This window comes from Microtus ochrogaster, unplaced genomic scaffold (assembly GCF_000317375.1).
Source record: "Microtus ochrogaster isolate Prairie Vole_2 unplaced genomic scaffold, MicOch1.0 UNK71, whole genome shotgun sequence".
NCBI classification, from domain to species: Eukaryota; Metazoa; Chordata; class Mammalia; order Rodentia; family Cricetidae; genus Microtus; species Microtus ochrogaster.
In genome coordinates this window covers 1,688,156-1,709,896 of record NW_004949169.1, presented here as the reverse complement: position 1 = coordinate 1,709,896, position 21,741 = coordinate 1,688,156, and the positions used below count along the sequence as shown (strand labels likewise).

The 21,741-nt window shown below is 43.8% G+C and overlaps 1 protein-coding gene across 1 annotated transcript in view; it reads right to left on the bottom strand.

Annotated features, from left to right (window-relative positions):
* The window catches only part of LOC101982181 (dystrophin-like), a 681,579-nt gene that overhangs the window by 206,454 nt on the left and 453,384 nt on the right, over positions 1-21,741 (bottom strand). The window contains exon 7 of the mRNA XM_013354813.1: positions 15,187-15,305. Coding sequence (XP_013210267.1) covers positions 15,187-15,305 — 119 coding nt within the window. The remainder of the gene's footprint in view (positions 1-15,186; positions 15,306-21,741) is intronic.

Below are 21,741 nucleotides of genomic sequence, written 5' to 3'. Positions count from 1 at the left end.
CTTAAGTACATGACTTGAACATGTGGTCCTCAGTTACTAGTGCTGTTTGTAGAGATTTTAGTACCTTTAAGAGGTAGAGTCTTAATGGAGGAAATATCCCATGGGTGATGGGCTTTCTGTGTTTATGGCTTCACCCTACTTCCTTCCTTTTGTCTGTATATCTCTTTCTGTAGGAAGGTCATTTGTCTATCTGTTGCTTTCATTGGTTAATTAATAAAGAAACTGCTTGGCCTGATAGGTCAGAACATAGGTGGATGGAGTAAACAGAACAGAATGCTGGGAAGAAGGGAAGTTAGGCAATTGCCATGCCTCTCCTCTCTGGGGCAGCCACAATGGAGCCAGCCGCCAGGTCAGACATGCTGAATCTTTCTCGGTAAGCCACCACCTTGTGGTGCTACATAGATTACTAAATATGGGTTAAAGCAGGATGTGAGAATTAGCCAATAAGAGGCTGAAACTAATGGGCCAGGCAGTGTTTAAATGAATACAATTTGTGTGTTGTTATTTTTGGTGTAATGCTAGCTGTGCGTGAGCTGGGTGGCAGGAACACAGCCCACTGCTCCTTCTACATCTTCCTATCTCAGCACACTCCCCCTCTCCTTTATGCCTTCATGCTTTCTCTACAAAAGTGAAATGTGATTCCAGTTTTCAGTTCCTACAGCCAAGCCATGTCTTCTCCTCTATAATAGACTCTGACTCTATTGAATGATGAGTCAAAATAAATATTTTTCCCTCTGGTTACTTCTGGTCATAGTGTTTTATCAAAGCAAATGTTATAGAAAATCAGTTAGCTTTAGCACCAGGAAACAGTTTTTGCTCATTTCAGAGGTTTCAGAGGGGAGCAAAAACAAGGTCTCTTCTATTTGCAACTGAGATAGAAGTCATTGGTACTGTATTTTGCCAATGGTTATAGCTGTCTTCTGCTCGTATTCTAGTAAGTTAACTGAAGCAAAATTAATAAGTGGTGGACTAATTTATTTGTCAGAGAAAATTTCAAGATGGTTTAACACTGAGTTTATAGTATAGTTATTACTGATTATTCTTATGCAAATCTACAGTGAAAGAGGAGGAAATTGTCAGCCTAAAGAAGAAAGGAGCACTAGGAAATTTAGGGTTGACCTAAGGCATGTAATAAAATAGAGGCTGCAGTTATTAAAACAATTAGCACTACTGAAGAAAGCCTCCTACTCTGAAGGGAAACTATGGGAAATGTGGTCCAGGGCAAGACCCCACCCATCAAAAGTTTCAACTTGTACAAGAAGATGGCCTATATGGTATTTCAACCTCTTAGAAAGCAACAGGATATGAACATGCTGCTAATGAGATTCAAGGGGATTAAGGTACATTCCAAGCTGTCACAGGAACTTGGAAGTATTATTTTCTCAGTTTGGCTTGGAAGGCATAAAATATGCAAACTAGGAGTGGGATGAAGATTCTTCCTCCATACTTTCAGAGAGCAGCTGAGGCCAAGCAAAGTGTAACAGAGCTACAATCACTAAGATGAAACTGGGAGGCTATTGCACAAACATGGGATGGTGAAGCCTGTGTTTCAGTGATGACCCCAAGATGTTCACGACGCTAGAGTTGGGAAACATCTGGCAGTGAGAAGGGCACACAGACAATGGATTATCTCAAGAAGGAGATGTATAATTTAGGTAGCAAAGCTGGAGTGTTGAAAACATCTAAGCCCTTTAAAACTAAACCTTAGGTATGCAGCTACAGGATTTAGTTTTGCCTGTTCCACTTGGTTCTTGCTTTGGTATAATATTTTTTCATGAAGCTATCATACCTTCATTTTGGAATTGGAAGGCATATACTATGCCATTATATATTGGAAGTGTTTGGTCCCAAATCCAGGAAAAAAGGGCTAATCGAGGTGCCTATTAACATAACAAATCTGACCACCGGATTCTCCTAGCATCCCTAAGTTCCTAACTGATTACAGGGTACTAGTGACTGACATACCCCCTCACCTATCCTAAACTTCTCCAGCCTAAGGAATCTACCTTCCCATCCCTCAGCTTCTCTGATTCCTATACAACCCAACTATTTGGGTTACACAACTCTTTTGGTTCCTTTGTCCCCTTTGGATATTTGGTCCCTTTGTTTCCTGGCCTCCTGGCTCCTTGGATCCTGGCACTCTCTTCCCCCTCCCAACTTTTCTGGCATTGCCTAGCTCAGTCGGCTCATTACATCCACTATGGGACTCTCTCAGAGGTCTCTGCCTTGTTTTCTTACTCTTATCTATAATTAAAAATCTCAACCTGTTAGGAGCAGTCATGTCTTTCTTTTAATTCTTTTTTGTTCATTCATCAGGTATCAAAACTGCATGAGTGGCTTAAATGAATTACTTTCCAAGGGACTTGACCACCCCTGAACTAAGCTGCTGATTTGACTCTCCTAAGATAAGCACTAATCATTTGTTTCCACTGACTTTTGCTATCCACCAAATTTGATTTCAAACTTTAGACTCTGATGCTTAAGTTTTTTATTCCCTTCACCAGCTATTTCTTAGCCATCCCCTAAGTGTCCTTCTGGACTCTTTGAATCTTCTGCACCCTCCCAAGGCACCCAGCTGGGCACTCTTCTGGAATCTCTTCGCTCTAGTTTGCTACTAAAGACACACACACTTAGCTTCTCCCTTTTCCCAAAAGCCTTAAGTGACCACCTGAGACCTTTCCTTGTTTCCTCCTGCATAAGAGCTACCTGCAAACTTGCAACTTCCTTAAGCTTTTCTGGGCCACGACCATATCTCTCAGCTCCTTCCTACAATCCCTCAGATTCTTCTCTCAGTTCAGTCCTAAAATTTTCTCTCCCAGAACTTCCTGCACTCTCTCCTCCTGACCTCTCCTCTCCTCTCACTCCCACTCTCATCTTATACCACAGCTTCTCTGAGCCCTTCTGTGCCACCTGTGCTCTGTTCAGATCCGTCTTGGAGCTTATAGGAACCCCCCAGCAGTATTTCATTTTGAGATGCCTGGAATACTACGCGCGCATCCCCCAAAAAATGGACTATGGATATTTTCCTTTGTTTTTTTTTTTAAAAAAAGGGGGGAGGTGGTGCGGGAGAATTGTCTGTATTCTGTCAACCATGTTATAAATAAACACGGATTGGCCAGGCAGGAAATATAGGTGGGAAAACCAGACAGGAAGTAGAAATGATGTAATGAGAACAAGAGAATTCTGGGAAGGAGGAAGTTGATTCCTCCCACTCCTGCCCAGACCACCGAAGCAGCAGGATGTGATCTGCCCCACTGAAAAAGGTACTAAGCCAAATGGCTAACATAGATCAGAAAAATGGGTTAATCAAGATGTGAGAGTTAGCCGGTGAGAGGCTAAAGCTAATGGTTCAATCAGCTTATAATTTATGGAGACCTATGTGTGATTTTCTTTGGGCCTAAACAGTTGTGGGGTATCGGGCGGGACAAAAACCCCCAACAAACAAGCAGGCCCCCTGTTCATGTTACAGTTGCAGAATTAACTGTGACTGCCACCAGCTGCAATAGTTAGGCAAGCTGGCCCTGTATCATACCAGAGCAGCATAAAAGAGACAACTCTGTAAGTAGTGATGTGGGTGAGCCAGCCCCAAATTGGGAGCATGTGATACTTTTCCCCAACACCTATAGGTTTGGTATCAGTATGCGTGGGGGAGAGCTACACTCGTCTTGCTGCTACTCATCAGTCTGGGGAAGGTGTTTGAGCAAACCCTTAAGTTATACAAACATTACAGCTATATCTGAGGCCACCAACTGCAACACTAAGCAGAGCAGATCCTGAAAGTCTACAGAGCAACACAATACAATCAACCATGTCAGCACAGGTATGGGTGACCCAGCCCTGAATTTATAAGGATGGGAGAGCTCTCTCATTTTTATCTGTCTTGTTGCTGTTGCATAAACAGAGGAGGGCTGCTCATTGCTCCATCCCAGGTCATTAATGTCTGGTACTGGGGGTAAAGTTGACCTTGTGAACATAAGAGTGGGAAAACTATATTGGACCACAGCCAGCTGCAATACTCAGGAGAACAGGTCCTGCACCTCACCAGGGGAGTAAAATAAAACCAACCATGTCAGCTCAGTAGTGGGTAAGCCAGCCCTGAAGATGTAAGCATGGAAGAGCTTTCCCTGTATCTCATCTCTCATGTGGTGGCAGGGTCTGTGGCTGGTGGGAAGGCTGGCTCTGTGTTCAATATTGGGAGAGCTATACTTCTAAACTACTAGGTGCAATACCCAGTTGAGCTGGCACTGCATCATGACAGGGCAGCATAATAGAGACAACCCAATAAGTGGAGATGTGGGTGAACCAGCCCCAAATTGTGAGTATGTGAGAGCTGTCACAATTACCCAATTGCTGTAGGAAGTCTTACAGTTAGTGGTAATCCACCCACTGGGGCGTGGTCTCTTATACTCTATATGCTGATGCAGAGCATGTGTCCGGCCTCTTTTCCAGCCTCTCCCTCTGTTCCAGTTGCAGTTGGTTTGTGATCTCTGTTCCAGCAGGGGATTCTGATTTGTGAGTTTACCCCTAAATAAATAACCATCTATTTCTCTATTCTGAGCTAGTGTAGGATTTCTTTTAAGTAACCATCTTTAACCCATCTGTTTGGTGATGACATGGGTGAGGGAGAGATGCCCTCCTCCTCCTCTACTCTTCAAAGCCTGGGAAAGGTAATAAAGTAGACCCTGGGGTCATAAGTACATGAGAGCTATCTCTGACTCCCACCAATGGCTACAATTAGCAGAGTTAGCCTTGTTCCTCAATAGGTCAGCACAATAGAGCCCACATAGTCAGTTCAGGTATGGATGAGATGAAGCTGAAAGCATTGGATAGATCTTCCAATTTGTCTTCTGTCTTATGGCTGTTTCTGCAGGGGAGAGCAGCCTGCCTATCCCATCCCTGGCCCATCAATGTTTGAGGAAGGGAGTAGAGTTGTCTCTATAACTATAAGCTCTTCTGGATCATTACATGACACATGACAGCTGAACCACCCAGGAGAGCAGGCCCTACAACTCAACAAAGCAGCACAAAAAGCCAAAATTGATGATTCAGGTGTGGATGAGCCAGCCCTGAAGCTGTAAACATGGCAGGAGACTCCCCATTTCTCATTAATCTTATGGTTTCATGGGCAGGGTATAGTGGACCTCCTACCCCATCTCCAGCCCATAAATGTGTGAGTCGGGTGGTAGAGCTGACCCTGTCACCATAAGAGCAGAAAACTGTACTGGAACACAATTGCTGTAACAGTCAGGAGAGCAGGCCCTGCACCTCCACAAGGCATCACAACAGAGTAATCACTGTTAACTCAGATATGAAGGAGCCAGCTGTGGTGCTGAAGAAGGAGAGAGTTCCCTACATTTCTCATCTGTCTTGTAGTGCCTGGGCTTGAAGCAGGTAGCAGATTTTGCCCCCGGATATAAAAATGTGAGATCTATTTGTGATTGCCACTAGCTGCCACAGGTGATTAAGCTAGCCCTGCACTATGACAGGGCAGCAAAATAGAGACAACCCCATAAGAAAAGATGTGAGTGAGTCATCCCTAATATTTGAGCATGTAAGTGATGTCCCCATTACCCATTTATTTTTGATGGCATGCTAAGGGAAGAGTTGCCCTCCTTCTACTCCCCACTCATCAAATCTGGAGAAGGTGTTAGAGTTGACACTTCATTCATAAGAGAACAAGAGCTATTTCTGTCCCTTACCAGTTTCAAGACTCAGCAGAGCAGGCCCTTTACCTCAACAGGGCACAACAATGGAGTCAACAATACCAGCTCAGGTATGGTTGGGTCATCCCTGATCTTGTAAACATGGGAGAGATCACCCCATTTCTCATCTGTCTTGTGGCTGCATGGGTAGGAGATACTGACCCCTACCCCATCTGAGCCCATCAATTCTGCTCCTAGGGGAAGAGCTTACCCTGTGGTCATATGACCCTAAAAACTCCATTGGACCACCAGCAGCTACAAAACTTAAAAGAGCAGACCCTGCATCTCACCAGGGCAGCAAACAGAGTCAACAGTGTCAGCTCAGATGTTGGTGAGCCAGCACAAAAATTGCAAGCATGGGAGAGCACTCCCCATTTCTCATGTGTCTAAAGGCTGTATTGGCAGGGAAACTATGCCATTCGATGCCATCCCCAGATCTTCAATTTCTAGTGCAGGTGGTAGAACTGACCCTGTGACCATAAGCACAGGAAAACAGTACTGGAACACAATAGCTACAACACTCAGGAGAACAGGTCATGCCTCACAACAAGGTAGCACAATAGAGCTATCCCTCTATTACCTTTATTACCTTATGTATGCATGAGCCATCCCCAAATTTAAGCAATGGGGATACCTCTCCATTTTTCATCCATCTTGACACTGCATGGGCAGGGAAGAGTGGACCTCCTATCCCATCCCTGGTCCATCATTGTCTGGAGCTGGGGCTAGAGCTGTCCTTATGATAATAAGAGTGGGAAAATTATACTGGACCACCATCAAGTGCAACACTCAGGAGAGCAGGCCCTGCACCTCACCAGGGCAGCACAATAGAGCCAACTATATCAGTACAGGCGTGGATGAGCCAACACTGAAGATATAAGCATCGATTAACCTCTCCCTATTTCTCTCATCTTCATGTTGTGACAGCACCTGTGGTTGGTGGAATACCTTTCCCTGGGTTCAAAAGATTGAGAGAGAGACTGAGCCAGCAACTTAGGCCAGAGCAGGTCTGAGGCAGTGATCTCCAAAAGAGCAGGAATGAACCAGTGACCTAGGCTGGAATAAGACTGGAACAGTGAACTCCATGGGAGCATTAACAGATCCAGACCAGGGTCATTTACTGATGCAGAATTGAGCCAGCTACCTAGGTTGGAGCGAGCTCCATGGGAGCAGGAGCAGACCCAGACCATTGACTTCTGCAGAGGCAGAACTGAGCCAGCACCCTGGGCCAGAGCAGACCTGAGACAGAAAACTCTGCAGGAGCAGGTATAGGGGAGCAACCGCTGAGCAAGTGCACCTGAGCCAGAGACCGCTGTGGGCCCAAGGATGAATCTGGGACCTTCGATGGAGTAGACCTGAGCCAGGACTTCTGTGGGTCTAAGAGTGAGTCTATGACATCTGAGGGAGTAGGTAGGAACCAGAGATTTCTGCGGATCCATGCATGAGTCTGGGACTTCTGAGGGAGTAGGCCTGAGTGAGGTCCTCTGTCAGAATTGGCATACCCAAGTCCTTTGCAGGACCAACCCCAAGCCAGGGACCTCTGCAGGAGTGGATCCAGACCAGGGACATTTACCAAAACAGGTCTGAGCACACAACTGAGGCCAGAGCAGGTCTGAGACAGCAAACTCCAAGTGAACAGAGCAAATTCCTAGAGCACTAAGCAACCTCCAGGAACATGGAGTGACCAAAGAGCCTTAGATTCACTGGCACCTACAAGATTAATCAGCAGAATCACAGACAGCCCCAACCACACTAATTAGAGGAAAAGATGAGTAGACAAGCTAAGAACACATGCAACACCACAAAGAACAACATGACACCAGTAAAATCTAGAGACCCTACAATAGCAAGACTTGAACAACCAAATATAGATGAAGCAGAATAAAATTACCTAAAAAATAACTTCAGGAGAATGTTTGAAACTCGTAAAGAGGAAATGAGTAATTTCCCCCAAAGAAATGGAGGAAAAGACAAACAGAAATTGGAAGACATCAAAAGATTGAGAGCGCTATCCCTTATAAGTGGTAGCAACAATATTCTGACATCCTGGCACTTTACCATCCCATGGCAGAAGAATAGTGACAACTCTTTAAATAGTGATATGGGCAAATAAGCCCTAAATTGTGAGTTTGTGGGAATTGTCAAAATTACCCATCTCTTTTGTGGTGGCATGCATGGGAGAGAATAGTCCTCCTCCCTCCACTCATCAAAGCCTGGGAAAGCTGGTAGAACAGAGTGTGGGGTTATAAATGCATAAGAGCTATCTCTGACCCCCCACTAACTGCAAAACACCCCAGAGAAAGCCCTGAACCTCAACAGGACAACAAAATGAAGCCCACATTTTCAGCTCATGTGTGGGTGACCAAGGCCTGAAGTTGTAAGTATGGGATAGCTCTTTCCATTTTTTCTTCTGTCTTGTGGTTACTTGGGCAGGAGAAAGCTGCCTACTTTCTCCATCCCTGACTCATAAGTGATCAGGCAGGTGGTAGAGCTGTCCCTATGATCCTAAGAGTGATAAGACTCTACTGGACCACAAGCAGCTGAACCACTCAGGACACCAGGCTGCACCAGGGCAGCCCCAGCGGATATAGTAAGTCAACCACCAAGTTGTAAGCATGCGAGAGTGTTCCCCATTTCTCATCACTCCTATGCCTGCATTGCATGGGAGTGCTATCCTCCTAACCCATCACTGACACATGAATGTCTGGGCCAGGTGGTAGATCTGACCCTGGGATCATAAAAACAGAAAGCTGTACTGGAACACAATAGCTGCAACACTCAGGAGAGCAGGCCCTGCATCTCAACAAGGCATTACAACAGAGCCATCTAGCCCTGTGGTCAAAAGAGTAGGAGAGCTATTAGTGATTGCTACCAGCTGCAATACCTGGATGAGGTGGCCCTGCACCATGCCAGAGCAGCACAATAGACATCCATGTAAGTGGAGGTATGAGCAAGCCTGCCCCAAAGTGTGAGCATGTCAGAGCTATTGCCTTATACATCTGCTTTTGGCACCATGTTTGGGGCAGTGTTGCTCCCCTGCTCCCTACTACTCATCAAATCTAGGGAAGGTGTTAGAGCAGGCACTGTGGTCATATGAGGATAAGAGGTTATCTCTGACCCCCACCAGCTGCAAGATGCAGAACAGAAAGCCATGCATATCAACAGGGCAGTACAATAGAGCCAACCAGATCAGCTCATGTGTGGATGAGCCAGCTCCAAATTTGTAAGCATGGGAGAGCTCTCTCTATTTCTCATCTGTCATGTGGCTGCTGGGAAGCAGGGGACTACCTCCAACCCCATCCCTGTTCATCAATATCTGCCGCTGGGGAAGAGTTGTATGGGCAAGGGAGAAATATCCTCTACCCCATCTCAGCCCATCAATGTCTTTTGCAGGAGTTAGAGTTGACCCTGTGATCATAAATGCCAGAAAACTATTGGACTAGTACCAGCTGTAAAACTTAGAAGAACAGACCCTGCATCTCATCAGGGCAGCAAATGCAGTCAACATTGTCAGCCCGTGTGTTTGTGAGCCAACCCAGAAGTTATAAGCACGGGAGAGCACTACCCATTTTTTCATCTGTCTTATGGCTGCATTGGCAGGGAAGTGCTACCTTCTTACCCATTCCTGGACTTTCAATGTCTGGGGCAGGTGGAAGAGCTTACCTTGTCACCATGAGAGCAAGAAAACAGTCCTGGGACACAATAACTACAACACTAAGCAGAGCAGGCCTGATAGCACAGCTATGGATGAGTCATTCCCAAACTTGGAAGCATGGGAGAGCTCTCACCATTTTGGTCCATCTTGAAGCTGCATTAGCAGGCGAGAGTGGTCATTCCTGGTTCATCATATTTTGGGGCTGGGGATATAATTGGCTCTCTGACCATTATGGCAGGAAAACTATATTGAACCACCACCAGCGACAACACTCAGGAGAACAGGCCCTGTACCTCACTAGTGCAGCACAATAGAGCTAACAGCTTCATAGTGGCATTTCAATTGTATTTTAGTAAGTAAATCTTGCCTGAAGATCCGAGGGTAAAACAGCCCCCATGGCCTTAGAGACCAGGTAGTGCTAATACATACCTTTAATCCTAGTAGCCATACTATTTTGTCACTGAAAGCATGCAGTGCATGCCTTTCATCCCAGTGGTGTATGCCTTTAATTCCAGCCTTAGAAAAGATTATAAAACAGGAGGAGACAGCTCACAGGCACAATCTCTTTCTGAGTTTCCTGTTGACAGGATCACCATTTCAGACTGAGGTTGAGGCAAGAACCAGTAGCTGACTGCTTTGCTTTTCAGATCATCAGGTTGAACCTCAATATCAGTCTCTAAACTTTTTGTTTATTGTGCATTGCCACTAGAGTTCAGGTACAGGGGACTCAACCCCAAACCTGTAAGCATGGGGTTGTACATCTCCACATTTCTCCTTCATCTTATTGTTGCATCGGCCGGAGAGGGGTGTCCTGTACCATATCGTAGCCCATCAATGTCTGGTGCTAGGGGTAGAGTTGATCCTGTGATCATAAGAGCCAGAAAACTACTTTGGACTACCACCAGCTAAAACTTTCAGCAGAGCAGCCCCTGCACCACACCATGGGTACCACAAAAGAGCCAACCATATCAGCTCAGATGTGGGAGAACCAGCCTCAATGTTGTACCCAAAGGAGAGCGCTCCACATTTCTCATCTATCTTGTGGCTGTATGGGCAGGGAGTGAGTATTCCTGCTAGCCCATGTCTGATCCATCGATGTCTTTCAATGAGGATAAACATTGTGATATTAAGAGTGAGAAAACTGTATTGGATTATCACCAGCTATAACACTCAAGAGAACTGGTCCTTCACATCACCAAGGAACTACAGTAGAGCTAACCATGTAGGGTCAGGTATGGGTGAGGCAGCCTCCAAGTTGTGAGCATGTGAGAGTTGTCCCCATTACCCACTTATTTGGTAGCAACACATGTTGAAGGGAGCTGCCTCCCTCCTCCCCCATCCATCAATTTCTGGTGGCAGGTGACAGAGCCTCCACTGTGGATATAAGAGCATGAGAGCTATATCTGATCCCTACCAGCTACTACACTCAGCAGAGCAGGCCATGTACCTTGTCAGGGAATCACAATATAGCTATCTGTGTCAGCTCATAAGTGGATGAGCCAGCCCTAATGTTGTAACCATTGGATTGCTCTCTGGATTTCACATCTGATTTGTGACTGCATGGGCATGGGGCGGCTGCCTGCCAACCCCATCCCAAGCCCATAAATGTGTGGGGCTGCTAAAGTTAGAGCTGATCTCTGTAATCATAAGAGCAGGAGAACCATACAGAACCATGACCAGCTGCAATACTCAGGAGATCATGCCTTGCACCTCACCAAGGCAGCACAATAGAATCAACCATGACAGTTCAGGAGTGGATACACCAGCTCTAACATTGTAAACATGGGATACCTCTCCCCAATTTTTATCTGTCTTGTGGGTGCATGGGCAGTGAGGAGAAGCCCTCCTATCCTACCTATGACCTTTTGTTTTCTGGGGCTGGGGGTAGAGCTGATCCTATGATTATTAGATCAGGAAAACTACACTGAACCACCACGAGCTCAATACTCAAGAGAGCAGTCCCTGCACCTCACCAGGGCAGCACAATACAGCCAACCAAGTATGCTCAGATATAGGTGAGATATCCCGAAAATTGTAAGCATGGGAGAGCTCTCCCCATTTCTCCTCTGTCTTATTGCTGCATGGGCAGGTGATGGCTGACCCTGCCCCATCCCTGGTCCATCAATGTCTGAGACAAGTGGTAGAGCTGACCCTGTGACCAGAAGAGAAACTGTCATGAACTACAGCCCACTGCAACACTTAGGAATGGAAGCCCTGAACCTCACCAAGGCATTGCAATAGAGCCATCCCTGTTAGCACAGGTATGGATGAGCCAGTCCCAAAGTTGTACCATAGGAGAGCTCTCAACATTTCTCATGTGCCTTGATATGCTAGGTCCTATAACAGATATGAATGCTGGCCCTGTAGTTATAACTATGGGAGAGCTATCCCTGACCCTTACCAGGTGCAATACTTAGGAGAACTGGCCCTAGATCATGCCAGGGCAGAACAATAGTGACAGCCTCATTAGGAGAGGTGTGGTTGAGCTAGGTCCCCAACTGAGTATGGGAGGGCTATCTCCATTTAGCTATGTTTGGTGGTACCATAGGTGGGAGAGTGCTATCCTCTCCCCCCAGATAAATGTCTGAGGAAGGTCTCTGAGCTAACCCCATGGTCATTAGAGCAGAAAATAACTTATCTTTGACCCTAATCATCTGCAAAACTTGGAAGAGCAGGCCCTGCTTCTCAATAGGGCAGCACAATAGTGCCAACATTGCCAGTTCAGGTGTGAGTGAGCCAGGTCTGAAGTTGTAAGCATGGGTGAGCTCTCCCCTTTTCTCATGTGGCTGCATGGGCAGGGCAGAACTGCTCTCCTACCCCATACCTCATCCATCGATGTTCTGGACAAGTGTTAGAGCTGACCGTGTGACCATAAGATCTGGAACACTGTACTGGAGTACAATCAGCTACAACACTCAGGAGAGTGGACCATGTTCTTCACCAAGGTAGTGCAATAAAGCCATCCCTGTTAGCTCAGTTGTGGATGAGCCGGCCCAGAAATAGTAAGCATGGGAGAACACTCCCCATTTCTCATGTGTCTTGTGGTGCCAGGGCCCATAGCAGGTAGCAGAGTTGGAGCTGTAGTCATAAGTGTGGGGGAGCTATCCCAGATCCCCAAAGCTGCAATACCTGGGAGAACTGGCCCCAAACCATGCCGAGAGAGCCTAATAGAGACAATCTGTTAGCAGAGGTGTGGGTGGTCAATCCCCAAATTTGTGTGTATGGGAGAGCTGACACCATTAGCCATCACTTTGGTGGTGGTATGGGTATAGGATACATCCCCTCCTCCTCCCTGCCCATCACTGTCTTAGGGAGGTCTTTGAGATGACCCTGTGGTTATAGAAGTAGGAGAGTTATCTCTGTCCTCCAAAATACTTGGCAGAGCAGGCCCTCCTCCTCACCTTGTCAGTTCAGATGTGGGTGAGCCAGCCCCAAAGTTGTAAGTATAGAAGAGCTCTCCCTATTTCTCCTCTGTCTTGTTGGTGCATGGGCAGGGGAGCGCTACCCTTCTACCCCATTACTTGCACATCAATATATGGGGCAGGTGTTATATCTTACCCTGTGACCATAAAAGCAGCAAAACTGTACTGGACTACTACCAGCTGCAAAGCTAAGGCGAGCAGGCCCTGCGCCTCTCCAGGGTAGCACAATAGAGCCAATCATGTCAGCTCAGCTGTGTGTGAGCCAGCCCCAGATTTGTAAGCCCAGCAGAGTTCTCACAATTTCTCATCTGTCCTGTGACTGCATGGGCAGGGTAGTGCTGCCCTCCTACCTCATCTCTGGCCCACCGATGTCTTGGGCATTGTTGTAGAGTTGAATCTTTGACTTTAATAGTGATAAAACCATACTGGTAGCCATACGCTCAGGAGAGCAGGCTCTGTACCTCACCAAGGACACACAATAGAATCATTCCTCTTAGCTCAGGGTGGAAGAGCCAGTCCAGTCTGTTGTAAACATAGGAGAGCTCTCCACATTTCTTATGTGTCTTGAGGTGCCAGGGCCTGTAGTAGGTGGGACAGCTGTCCCTGTAGTCATAAGAGTGGGAGAGCTATCCCTGACTCTCACAAGCTGCAACACCCAGGAGAAATGGCCTTGAACCAATCCAGGGCAGAACTATAGAGACAGCCCTGTTAGGAGAAGTGTGGATAAGCTAGCCCCAAATTTGTGAGTATGGAATAGCTGTCCCCATTACCTATTGATAGGGTAGTATAAACCAGAGGACTTGAACCAGAAGCATGATTCTTTGCAATGAACAATTGCAAATAAAAAAAAAACTGACAAAGGTATTCAAAGCGTGACTCACTGTGTCACACTGCAGCTTCCATGGCAAGATTTTTAGCTTTCTGCTTTTTAATTTTCTATTTTCTCTTAAGTTTTGTTTTATTTGGGTGGTATGCAAGGCATAAGTCAGATGCTATGGAACAGGGAAATGAATGGGATCAAGAAACATGATGTAAAAGACATATAGAATAAATTAATCAAAAATACATTTCTACAGTGTGTGTGTATGTGCACACATGTATGCATGTACACATAGGTACACACATTCCAAAATATGTTGAGGTCAGAGCATAATATATCAGAGTTTGTTATTTCCTTCTACCATGTCGGTAGTAAGGCTTGAACCCGGGTCCTCAAGCTTGGCAGGAAGTGTCTTATTTATTGTATCATATCACCTGAGAATATCATTTTCTGAGCTTATTTGTTGTTAATTATCCCTGTTCTAATAAGAAACTACAAGATGAGTTCTATTAAACATGTTTCATAACTGAAACAATTAAGACTAGACTTTAATTGACAATAAATTTATCAGTAAAATTTGATCTTTTGAGTCATTTCAAACATTTTTCAGAATGTAACCTGTCAGAAACACCTCTTGAGTATGTCCTGTTTAAAAAATAATTTAATATTTCAAAGATCATTTAATTATAAATTTCTATATTCTTCAGTTTCTGCCCAAGTATCAATTTCATTCATATTAAGAACTCACTAATTTTGCTACTTAAACTTCTAAATGTTTGGTCATGTCTTAGCAAAGGGACAACATACTAATTTCACAATGTTAGCACAATACAGAAGTGTCTCATTGGGTACCAGGAAAGAAGAAGTCAGAGGTCAAGAAATCAATATGCTGCTAATTCAGGTGCCCAGAAGATATGGATTTGTAGTTTCAGTGACAAAGATGGAAATTATTTAAGAGTGATATAGTAAAAATATAAATCCTGCAATTCTTTCTGCCAATTAATGAGGCCAAACATAAATAACCATCAACTGATGACCTCCCCCAAATGGCAAATTCTAACAGAAGCAGTGCAGGTTTAAACATTCTGATTTAAATAATAAACTATATTGCCTTTTAGAAAGCACATGAACTAAATTAACAAGAGTAATTAATCAATTATAGCTGAGTTATCTATCAAATCATTGGGTAGAATAATTAAATAATTATGTATTTGTAATTATTTGTAATAAATGTTCTCCAATACAGCATGCGCCAACCATGAGTTACAAATAGTGTAGAATTTTTTTTTGTTTTCCTCTTTGTCCTCACAAAGTGCTACACTTCAGTTTTAAAACTTTGTATATTGAGAACTATATTTTTATGTGAATTTGTAATATCAGATAGACCCTAGCACGTTTTATATTCTCAGAACACAGAAAAGCACTAAAATACATTCCTTTCTACTTATAGTTATTGTTTACACGGGATCTCATTCTGCATGACTTTTTATTTTGTGTTTACTATACGTAACTGTAAAGTCTGACTGAGACAGAAAATAATTAAGACAAACCATATTAAAAATTAAGATAGTCAGGAAATGTACCAACCTTCAGGATCAAGAAGCTTTTCTATGCCTAAGTGACATTTGGCGATATTGAAGGCATGCTCCAGTCTTTGTGTGGCTGACTGCTGGGAAACCACATTATTCCAATCAAAGAGTTCTGGCCTGAAACAGATATATACATAAAAAAATATAAATTCATTAATATGCAATGCACTATGAAACCTTTTCAATTCTTAACCGAGATATTTTGTTTGACTTTTTAATTCCCAAAGTCTATAAGAATTAATAGATTCTTATTACCTGTGGTGGTTTGAATGAGAAAAGCCCTTAGGCTCATATACTTGTATGCTTTCTCGCCAGTTAGTGGTACTATCTAGTAAGGATTAGGAGGTATGGTATTGTTGTAGTAGGTGTGGCTTTGTAGGGGTGGACTTTGGGTCTTCAACAGTAGATTCCAGGCCTAGTCTCTTTCTTTCTCTTGCCTACAACTTGAAGATGAGATGTGGGCTCTCAGCTACTTTTCTAGATTCATGTCTGTCTGTTTGCTGTCACTCTACACTGTAATGATTATGTACTAACACTTTGAAACTGAACAAGCCCCCACCTAAATGAACTATAAGCTATTTTGGTCATTGTGTCTCCTCACAGCAATACAATAACTAAATTATTATCCCTCAAGAATGCGGCGAACTTTCTGACCAGCAGGAAGGAACAGCCACCAGACAAGGATTCTTCTCAAATCACGCTTTATTGGAGCCTCTTGGTTGTAGGGAGAGCAGAAAGCAAGGGGCCATGAGCCCTGAACTATAGCTGCTTATATAGGGAGTCTGCCTAGCAATTTTTGATACTTTGATACTTTAACTGCTTTTCTGGAGACCCACCGGCAGGAAAGAAAGCAGGGGAACATCCCTGTCAGTTACAGGATGTTCCCCTGCTGGTCAGGGGAAGTGTGGGCAGCTAGATCACAACAACTCACCCTGTTTTCCAGTGGAAGAACTGCAACCCTAATATGGAGTTATCTATCAAGCAAGGCTGGGGCCAAATGCCATCTTGTAATGGCAGCTATTCAAATCGGCTCCCAGCACAAGAACATTTTTTAATTTAAATAAATTGCAATTTTAACCTAGGATGTTGACATTTCCCATGTTAAGGGTGTAAAAATTTTGTGAATTATGCCACAATAAAATTGAAAAAGATAAAATTCATTAAGAAAATAAGGAAGAAACTATTATTAAACTTCATTTATTTTTATCAATAATCTCAAGATTATTAATCAATCTTGAGATTGAAATATGATCTATTCATAAGTAACTCCTAAATTCCTAAGCCTATCTTACATCTCTTCTTTGAGCTTCTAATTCATCGTCATCACAAAAGCAATAATTCCATGTTTTCTAGATATAACAGGACTACTACACTCATGAATCCATTGTAACAATGGTTGCCTGCACAAGATTTTCACAAGAGGGAGTCTATTGATATTCTAGAATAGGTAGGGGAGTGGCACAAGAATACCCCCCCCCAAATGAAGGCTATTGAAAGTTGATGAATGCTAGAAGAGAGACACTATGTTGTTTTTGTTTGGTTGGTATTAGGTGGATGAAACGTGGTAGGTTGACCAAGCTCCAGCTGATGACCCCACACCCTTGTGATTTGAACAGCATTTATTACACCTATGAATAAATATGAATAGATATGAATAAATATGAAAAGGTGGAGTATTAACTTCCTAGCCTCTAGTCACCGAAACTGCACCCAGACTAGATCAGATAAGATGTGGAAAGACAAGTTATCTTGTGTATGTGGGTAGTGGAGGTAATCTCTACCGGCTTGACCCTGGGTGAAGACATGGCAAGGTTAGGTATGGAATTGCATGGCATCAGCAACATAAAGTATTCTGTAGGTGAGTGTGAATAGGCCAGAAGAAGTTGAGAACCTAGGTATGGGCTGTATTACAGATGAAAGATTGTAGACCTACTGAGAATCTTGAATTTGGGACCCTAGATGAGTTATAGATCTCTACAGCAAAGTACAGGTAGTCATTCTGGGACAAATCAGTGGTGATTCAATATAGACTAGGTTTCATAGTATGTGAAAAATGAATATTCAGCTGTGGGTAGATGTGACTCACCAGTATAGACCCTGGGTAACAACTAGGGGTACTCACAAATCTAGATTCTGGTGGAAGTCTAGAATTCGAGTAAGATGATACTGGCAAATAAAATGGTAGTTACTGTGGGTATTTATGAATAGACTGGGTACTGGGGCAAGACTAGATATTGAATACAGCACAGGAGGATGTGGTCAAAGTAGGCTGGGACACAGTATTTGAGAAGATACAGAAGGCTAGAGATGTCAAACCAAACTGAGGTCATGGTGGTGGTAATATAAACAGGCTTGACTAAGGCAACAGACATGCAAACACTGATTATGGAATGGGTTCGGATAACCTGCAAAGCCTGCACAAGGGATCCTGTAGGTGGAGGTGGTTTTTACAGGTCCTAGCTAGACTCTGGATATAGAAACAACACAGATAGAGGGAGAAGTAGGCCTAGGCTTTAGATTTCAACCCTGTAGTAGGTAGAGTTCTCTAAGTAGGGAATAGGTGCCATTCCAAAGCAAAGAAAAGGCTATTCTATCTAGGCTAGATATCATGGGCTATGTAATATAAGTACATAATATTTAAGTATAAGAGGGGGTGGGTACTCAATAGGTTAGATCCTGGTGGTGCACTAGAAATTTTGGGTATGGAGTGTGTGGGGGTTTATGCAGCACAAATAATCTTATGGTTGTGAGGGAACTGCTGGAAGTGTAGATGTTGAAGAGCACAGGATGAGGTGATGGTAGGGTGTAATAACTGAAAATCTATAGAAAGGGATCACTATTGAAAGTCCAGGCAGCCAGGCTAGATCTGTTCATAGACTATGGGAGCCAGAAGATATCCGCTGGCATGTGGAACAAACAAACATCCAGTGGAGAGAATACTCACAAGCAAGACCAAGGGAGAGGACTTGGGAACATATAGATTTAGAGTATTATGACATGAGCTTAAAAAAGAATCCTTTGGATAGATATGAGTAGGCTGATCATGATGTGAGCCAAGGTGTTGGCTACAACACAGGAGGAAGAGGTAGGGCATAATAAGGCATGGGAATTGAGCACATGGGAAAAAACAATATGTCACTACTGCAAGGTGCTGGCGGTCATATCATGACAGGGTGGCAATTAGATCCCATTTGACATGGAAAGTAAGTATATTGTTTGTATGTGAGCGTAGTTAACAGGCTTGACTCACAGAGAGGACATGAAAAGATGTAGGGAGTGGGATGCTCTAAGTAAGACAAAGGGCTTTGATGAGGAGATAGGGTGGGTCTTGTCAGGAGACTCAAAGTTAGCTACATCATATGAAGAGATGGTACAACTAGCAATGGACTTAGGATTTTGGACACTGTGGGAGGTAAGAGATCTATATTGCACTGATCTGGTGCCAATACAAAATTGTACAGTGGTTATTCAATATATGCTATATCATACTGGACATGCAAAACAAGTGCCCAATGGGAGATAGAGGGACTCTGAGTTTGGTAAGGGGAGTTGTATGAAGGTGAAAGTGTCATATATGTAGATATGGACAGGCCAGTCCCTGGTGGAAGCCTAAATGTTGTTTATAGCCCAAAAGGAGGTAGTAGAACTAGGCTGGGATGTAGGATTTCTAATACTACTGAGGAGCAGAGTCGACTAGGAGAAAGCAAGGTGTGTCAGAATAGGTCCAGTCTGTGCTTTTGGAATCAGAGTTTATTCATTTTATATGGTAAAAAGTGTCTGGTTGTTGGGAGGTATACTCAACAGTCTAGACCCTGGAGGAGGACATGGAAAATCTGGGACTATAGCGGGCTGCTATCAGCATCTCAAAGTATCATCGGGGAAGATGTAGGTGTTGAGGGTACTGACAGGAGACTATATGTTGTCTTCAGAACTGCAGAAATTGATGGGACTAGGCTATGCTTCAGGAATTGAAAATCTACTTGCAGTTTTCAGAATCGCCAGGTACACTGACTATGCCATGTGGGCGGTCGGGTGGCGGGGACGCAGCCCATCCGCTCCTATATTCAACAAGTGGGTAGGATGTAGAAAAACATGTACCCACTTGTTTGTGGGCTATACACAAGCTGGCTTTAGGGAAGGAATTGGGAGTCTGGGTATGGAATGTGGTGCTGTAGACAGTATCAAAGGTCCTATTGGTGGATACTGGTATTTCATGTCCAGGATAAAACCCTGTGTTGTCTATAATACAAAAAGTGGAGGCAGAACTAGGTCGGCTTGAGGGATGTGGAACCCTGCAGAACCCTACAAGCTCCTACTGCAAAGCATAGCCAAACAGACTATGTCTGTGCACTGGCACTATACCAGGTACTATGCAGGAAGTGGAAAATTTAGTATCTTGTGTGTGTGTGTGCTATACTCAACAAGCTTGACTAAAGGGGAGGACATGTGAATAACGGGTATGGAGTAGAGTGGTGTAGGTGGCACAAAGGACCATGTGGCTGAAACAGTCTTAACAAAAGCTTAGATGTAAGCAGAGAAATCAGTGGTGAGAATAGTCATGTGTCTGAGTATAGGGACCATGGGCAAGGATAGAGGTCTCTACTGAATTTTTAAGTGCCATTCTAGAATAAAGCAGCATCTGTTCAATCTAAGCTAGATCCCACAGGATACAGCACAATGTACTGAGTGGAGACTATAGTCACCAGGTTATACTTTAAGGCAGAATGTAAGAGATCTATGCTTGGAGTATGGTGGTGTAGGAAGCTCAGAATGCCATGCAGGTAGATGTTATTAAGGTAGGTCTTGGTGAAATGCTCTATGTTGGCAATACCCAGGATAAGATGGTAGTACTAACTTGGGGTACCAGAGTAGGACAATGCTGAGGCCAAGAGGAAGCTAACAGATGGCAAATTGTACCAGACTAGGTGTGTTCTTTGTCTGTGGGAACCAGAACCATATTTATCTGGTCAATGTGGAAAAACAAGTATCTTGGTGTGGGGAGGAGTCTTTAAAATTCTAGACCGTAGAGGAAGACAGGGAAAGTCTAGGAATATATTAGAATGATATAGGTGTCTCAAAATGCCCTTGCCATGAATGTGGGTAGAAAGGGTACTATCCGGAGTCTATATGTTGGCCATAGCACAGCAGGAGTTGCTGAGGACTAGGCTATGCTTCAGGAATTGAAACTGTGTGGAAGCCTAGAACTTCCTTCTTTAAATTGTAGTTTCAAGAATAGGCAAGCACACTAGCTGTGTAACCAGGGCTAGATTCAGTGGTATGTAGAAGAAAATGAATCTACTTATTTTGGAGTTACACTATAGGCTAGACTCTAAAGGAGACAAGGGAAGTCTTCGTACAGAGTGTGTGGTGTAGGCAGCATAACAATTACTCTGAGTGGGTGCTAATATGGTGAGTCTTGGCTACAGCCTGGATATAGGTACCGACACCAAAGGAAATGGTCTATCAAGGCTGTGCAATTTATGACCATGAAGATCTATATAGATCCCAACTTCCAGGTACAGGTGTCTAGACTGGGTGTGGGAAGTGGGCCTGTAGCAAATCTAGATCCTACAAAATATGGGGGAATGTATCCTATTTGCACATATGTGTGTGTTGGGGAGAGCATTCAACAGGTTTGACTCAGGCTGAATAAGGACATGGAAAGAGTGGGTAGAGAGTAGAGTTGTATAAGCAAAACAAATGGCCATGTGGGTACATACAGTGAGTGGATCATGGCAGGAGCCTAGGCTTTGGTTATAACATGGAAGATATAGAAGGCTAGATATAGGATCATGGTTTTTGATATGGAACAATGTTTGAGGTCTGAACTTCAAAGCTCAGGTACCATTCTATATTGAAGCAGTGTTTGTTCCATCCAGCCTAGATGCCATTGGAAGTAAAAAGATAAGTATGGAGGTAATGGGGTTTATTCACTATCCTATACTCAGTAGGAGGATACAGGAAATCTGGGCATGGAGTAGTTTAGGTGGTACAAAGTGTTCTGTGGGTGGATGTGAGTATAAAGTAGTGGTTCTCAATCTCCCTAATGCTATGACCCTTTAATATAATCCCTCATGTTGGGGTGTTCCCAAACCATAAAATTATTCCATTGCTACTTCATAACTGCAATTTGGTACTGTTAAGAATCATAATGTAAATATCTTACATGCATGCTATCTTATATGCAACCCCAAAGGCATCACAAACAACAGGTATAGAACTGCCAGTGTAGAGGCTCCTGTTAGGAGTCTAGATGTTGAAGACAGTGCAGGAATAGGTGATGGGATTAGATGGGGTGTAGGAATTGAAACTTTGTGGAAACATTGCACTTACAATGCCAGGTACACATTCTAGTGTTGGACACTGCCTGTAAGAATCAGGGAAGAACCAGTGGAATATGCAAAATAAATGTCCAGTGAGTAGGCTATTCATCAGGATAGACCCTAGGGTGATGTGGGAGTCCCCTCTGTGTGTTGCTTTTCTTGGTTAATGAATAAAGAAACTGTCTTGTCCTGTTGATAGGGCAGAACTTAGGTATGCAGGAAAGACAGAA